Consider the following 6,306-nt stretch of genomic DNA (forward strand, 5'->3'; position numbering starts at 1 on the left):
TCTTGTTTCGATCTTCATCAACATTATCTTTCATGGACACATTTGCAACGCAGCGACAGGTGAACCGACAACTGAATGCGATGGCAGTAACTATACAGGAGGCAGTACGTTTGAGAAAAACCTGAACATGGTATTTGATCGTCTTGCTGAAGGGGCCAACAAAACTGGGTTTAATATGTGTGTGTATGGCCAAAGTCCTAACAGAATATATGGCCTCCTTCAATGAAGAGAGAAGACATGACAGGCAATTTGCAACCACTAACATTCGACAAAATTTGTGGGAATGCCGTTGGCGGTAGTATCTGGCCTTTCCGGTGCTTCTTACGCTATGGAAACTATAATTTCATCGGACAACTGGATACAGATTTGGGGTTTAATTACGCTGAGACCTTCAGCGGGGACACGGTTGTGTTTGTCCCACCTGACTTTGAAGGTGCTGCACAGAATCTGTTAGAGAAATTGTCAATTGAAGCAGCAAGCGAACCGAACGATCTGCTTTGTCTACAGCTCTGGATTCGGCGTCCCAAACGATTTATGGTCTGGCCCAGTAGAGATCTCTCTACTCGTGATTGCAGAAGGTGCCTCTCATACTCAATCAGTAAAATGTTCACTTTTGACACGGCTGCCGGAATTCAATGTTGGAGTCAAAGCTGCATACTCCGTTATGCAATATATCCTTTTTGAAATGTGAGATGATAAACAAGCGCTGAATTGCATAGATTGGTCTTTTGTGTACACAGGCAGAATCTCAACTGATTCCTTGAGTTACTTCTCCTGTGTCACAGTCTCACACTCCAGCATCTAACACCACTGTTTCCATGGGTGATTTGGTAGCCAGGTAATGCAAAATCTGCAGTACAAATAAGAGAAAGCTTTCAGTTAATGTTTTAATCTCTATTATAGCAATGAAACAAAAGAGCTTAAAAGTAAGGTCCGTAAGTCAGTTTGTAAAATATAAAGACGTCCCAGTTTTATTTAATATATGTATTAATATATAAGAAATAGTCACTGAAGTTTTTATTCTTACTGTATCATTTTGACAAAATGTTTTTATTTTGAGATTTTTTTAATGTAGAATTCTAAATTTTGAGAAGATTTTGGAATTTCATATATAAGAATTAATTTCGCTCTTGTATATTGTATTTTGGATTATTTTTAGAATCTATATCTAGTTCGGCCAGATATTGAAAATCTCTGGATTAATGAGGTTTTTTATTATGTTTATGGACCTGGACTTATCTTAGAATAAGGCTTCCACAATTTTAATTTAATTAACCATAGTTATTAGGTGGATTGTAAAAATTTAACTTTGATGAAATATTTCTAGTGTATTCTTATATTAAAGATTGAGATTTATCAAGATATATCTCAAATATAGTTATTTTTTTTTTTTACTTTTTAATTAAATTAATTAACTAAATAATATCATGTGAACATGTGCTATATAAAAATGAGTTAATGTTTTGTGGGCATGTGTTATTTTTTTTGGTAGGTAAGCACCCACGGGGAATTTAAGGAGTGCCTTAATAGTGCACCCATTCACCATCAATCCAAAGCCCAAGGAGTGCCTTAACAGTGCACCCATTCACCGTCAATCCAAAGCCGCGTGGGCTGGGCATGTGTTATTAGTAAGCCATGATATTGGTATATAGTAGCTTAACAATGCCTCTTTACAAGTTAAATTTTTTTAAGTGTGGTGAATCTTCACAGTTAAAAATCTGGTTACATGTTTTTTAAATGTATATAAGTTTAATTCATATATTAATTATTTTTATTATTTTATAATTAATGATAATGATAATTTAAAATAAAGTTATATGAAATTGATCTATATGATTTTTTTGTTTGTTAATTTATATGATTTATATGTAAGTTTTGTTTTTAATTTTTAATTGCATTTATCAACCATTTAATTTATATGATTATAATATTCTTAATGTTAGACATGGTCTAATAATAGATTTTGGCTAGAATCTCACAATACCATTTCTAGCAACATTGAGATTTTCTGTTGTTTAAAATATACTTTTGAATATATAAAATGGATTTAGCATCCTCAAAAACCTTGAGGAATTAGATGTTTGCAAATTAAACGATTTAAACATATGATTTTTAAAAATATATACAACAAAATTGATTAAAGAAATTCTAAATAAACTTTTTTTTTCTATTAATTAAACTACACGATAAAGTTAAGTTAATATATTTTGGGATGTTAGGTTTATATTTTAATATCAAGTAAAGAGTTATTATGATTTTAGTGATAAAAGTATTATATAATTAAGTTAGCAAAACTGATAAAGTAATATTTGATATTTTTAAGGGCGTAGTGCATTTAAAGAAATTCCTTTAAATTTTTTTGGGGTCATTTTATAAATTTAGTTATCTTGATTATTTGTTGGGTTAGTTTAACAATTAATTTCATGCCAGTGCATTGGCTTTAATATTGAATATATTAATTTTGTTCTTTGTATTCTTAGTGCTGTAAAAATAATTTTGATTAGAAAAATTAGGATATATAAAAAAAATTGTCTTATTTATATTTTTTTATAATAATATTAAATTTTGTTAAAACAGAGCTAAATTGATGGAATTGATAAGTCTTTAGAAGGCTTGATTAATGTAATTATCTGCCATGTATGCATAATGAGAGACTTAGGGGTTGATTTTAGGAGAAGATTATCTGCCATGTATGCATAATGAGAGACTTAGGGGTTGATTTTAGGAGAAGATCACGGATCTATAATGATCCATGATTCTGTAGTTATTTCTATAAATTGTGTAACTGTGTGTCGTGATAGTAGTAAAGAGAGATAGGATACAATGTAGCCGCAGGGGAATTTGTGACTAAGGCTGAGATGCCTTAGCCTGTAATCGATTCTGTATATATATGAAATATATGTGTTATGTGGATTTTCGTGTATCTGTGTATTGTTGACCTATAGATTAGATGTGTGCAATGTTACAGGTTTATTGATCGACCATCGATCACTATAAGGATCGATGGCGATCCAATGATAATATGATATCTTAGAATGAGCGTTGTATGGAGTAATGTGAGTGTTTTCAGAGTATGGCAGAGTTAAGCTATGTTATAACGCGAATTCCATCAAAAGCGAATGAGGGATTCGTTTCAATCGAAACCGTCAGATGAGCTAGATCGAAGGATATTATCGAAGTATAGAGGAATCTAGAGGAGCCATCGCAGTCGTCCGATGGGAGAAGATCTATGGTCATCGCGTGGCTACAGGTGTTGAGGTTTAATTCCGAAACCAGACCTGAGAAAATCATTAAAACGAATTTAAAGTTCGGAAAGATCAGACCATCCGTTTAAACGAGATCAGACGCATATCGCGTGCGAACAAGCGCGACTGTTAATTCTGAAAACGGACGCGATGAGGGTTTATTCAACGGGCTTAAAACCTCGTTGAGTTCCGGCAATCAGGACCGTTCGATGGTTGATTGATTAGACGATACTCACGTGGGAAAGTGCGTGCAGGTTAAAATTTCAGGCGGACCCGATGTGTTATCAAAGCGGGTTGAATTTTATTTGGATTCAGGCCCTATGTGTTCAAAGTGGGACCGGCGTTGTAGGTCAGGTTTTATCGTGATTTCGTTGTTTGTTTACTTCCGGGTTTAATGTGAAGGTCGCCTATTAAAATGCTCCCGACATATACATGGGCCCATAACCCACAGGTCCACGTACTAATTATGTAATGATGCAGCTTTGCTGCGTAAAAGTGGCTTAGCTGTCATCAATTTTGGTATCAGAGCAGGGAAAATATTTCTTGCAAGAAGGAGTTTGCGAACAAAAGGAGGAGGTACAATTATATTGAATGTTGGAGAGTTTATGGTCTTATTCTTATCGTGCAGGTAGCAGTAGAAGAAGGTGAGACGATTGCAGCAGCCTAGAGCATGGAGTGCTAATATGGTTCCAAAGAGGAGAGAACCAGAGAAATGCTAACAGACTAAGCTCAGAGGAGAAAAGCTTGGTGAGGCATGTGTAGCAAGGAGGACTTGTTACTGCAGAGGTTTTGTTGCAGCTCACAGGAGGATCATAAAGGAAATTCCATAGAGGATGTGGGTAGAATTGCTAAGGGATGAAGGAGAAGCATATGACTAGGAGGTCATAAATTTTTGTACCTCGGGAGTCTGATGCAAGAGCATCCGAGCACCCTTCATCAAAATCGGAATCCAAAGCTGTGAAAGAGGGAACTTGGACAATCTTTGTAAACTGGGCAAATTCTGTTAAAACAGAGCTAAATTGATGGAATTGATAAGTCTTTAGAAGGCTTGATTAATGTAATTATCTGCCATGTATGCATAACGAGAGATTTATGGGTTGGTTTGAGAGATCTTAGGAGAAGATCATGGATCTAGAATGATCCATGATTCTGTAGATATTTCTATAAATTGTGTAACTGCGTGTTGTGATAGTAGTAAAGAGAGATAGGATAAAATGTAGCCGCAGGGGAATTTGTGACTAAGGCTGAGATGCCTTAGCCTGTAATCGATTCTGTATATATATGAAATATACGTGTTATGTGGATTTTCGTGTATCTATGTATTGTTGACCTATAAATTAGATGTGTGCAATGTTACAGGTTTATTGATTGACCATCGATCACTGTAAGGATCGATGGTGATCCAATGATAATACGATATCTTAGAATGAGCGTTGTATGGAGTAATGTGAGTGTTTTCAAAGTATGGCAGAGTTAAGCTGTGTTATAACGTGAATTCCATCAAAAGCGAAGTAGGGATTTGTTTCAATCGAAACCATCAGATCAACTATATTGACGGATACTATCGAATTACAGAGGAATCCAGAGGAACCATCGCAGTCGTCCGATGGGAGAAGATCTACTGTCATTGCGTGGCTACAGGCACTGAGTTTTAATTCTAAAACCAGACCCAAGAAAATCATTAAAATGAGTTTAAAGTTCGGAAGGATCGGACCGTCCATTTAAACGAGATCGGACGCATATCGCGTGCGAACAAGCGCGACTGTTAATTCTGAAAACAGATGCGATGAGGGTTTATTCAACGGGCTTAAAACCTCGTTGAGTTCTAGCAATCTGGATCGTTCGATAGTTGATTGATTGGATGGTAATCGCACAGGAAAGTGCGCGCAGGTTAACATTTTGGGCGAACCCAATGTGTTATCAAAGCGGGTTGAATTATATTTGGATTTTGGCCTTATGCGTTCAGAGTGGGACCGACATTGTCCACATACTAATTATGTTAATATGCATCTTTGCTGCGTAAAAGCGGCTTAGCTGTCATCAATTTTGGTATCAGAGCAGGGAAAATATTTCTTGCGAGAAGGAGTTTGCGAACAAAAGGAGGAGGTACAGTTATATTGAATGTTGGAGAGTTTATGGTCTTATTCTTGTCGTGCAGGTAGCGGCAGAAGAAGGTGAGACGATTGCAGCAGCCTAGAGCATGGAGTGCTCATATGGTTCCAAAGAGGAGAGAACCAGAGAAATTCTAACAGACTAAGCTCAGAGGAGAAAATATTGGTGAGACAATCATGTTTGAATGTGATTAGAATAGAGTATTTTTATTTGTAATGTTAGAAAAAGACGATGTAGAATCAAAGCAATTAACTTTCTGAACTTTGGTATATTAGAAACCTTCTCATATTGTGGGAAAACTAAGATACCCATGATTCTGTTAAATGAACTATAATAACTATTATCTATGAGAAAATGTAAAAAAAAGTAGTGTTAAGCATGCACATAAACCTTTATAAATGGTTATATATGATGGTATAAAATGCCATGCTAACAAATGTTCACATCAATGTTCAATTTAAGTATATTTGATTTGGTTGATCATTTTCTCCTTTTGGTTTGAATGTTGATTGTGACTTGTTAGTATTTTTTGTGACAATATTAGTTCCTAGGAAAGAGAGTAGGGTTATACGTAAATCACAATAGGGTTATTAGGGTGGCTAAGTTAGAGAAAAAACAGTTTGGAAAAGGGATGGTTAGGGTTAATATTAGGTTTTTCAGGCAAAAAAACTAACAACTTTCATTAAATAAAAGTCATTACATTATTACATAAGTCAAAAGAATTTGAAACCCAGAACAAAACCAAATAGATTGAAAAGATACCACCACACGAATGAGGGCCCAAAATGTAACAAAATGTGAACCAAAACATGACTCCGCCAAAAGCATGTAATACAACCCTTGTGGATAGCAAAAGAAGGAAAAAACCACAATCATAATGGCCCAAGACCAGTAAAATGAAAGACATACCTGGGAAGCGAAAGATGAGAGGCAAAAAAACCAAAACCAA

At 35.3% G+C, this 6,306-nt stretch overlaps 1 protein-coding gene across 1 annotated transcript; it reads left to right on the forward strand.

The window, feature by feature from the left end:
* Positions 1-237: 237 nt before the first annotated feature.
* LOC149171926 (cysteine-rich repeat secretory protein 55-like) lies at positions 238-684 on the forward strand. Its single transcript, XM_089426140.1, has one exon. The coding sequence runs from the start codon at positions 238-240 to the stop codon at positions 682-684; it is 447 nt and encodes a 148-aa protein (XP_089282266.1).
* The last annotated feature ends 5,622 nt before the right edge of the window (positions 685-6,306 follow it).

This window comes from Pinus tabuliformis, chromosome 4_2, assembly GCF_031772625.1.
Source record: "Pinus tabuliformis cultivar Carrire ecotype Pingquan chromosome 4_2, CPIR1, whole genome shotgun sequence".
In the NCBI taxonomy this organism is placed as follows: domain Eukaryota; kingdom Viridiplantae; phylum Streptophyta; class Pinopsida; order Pinales; family Pinaceae; genus Pinus; species Pinus tabuliformis.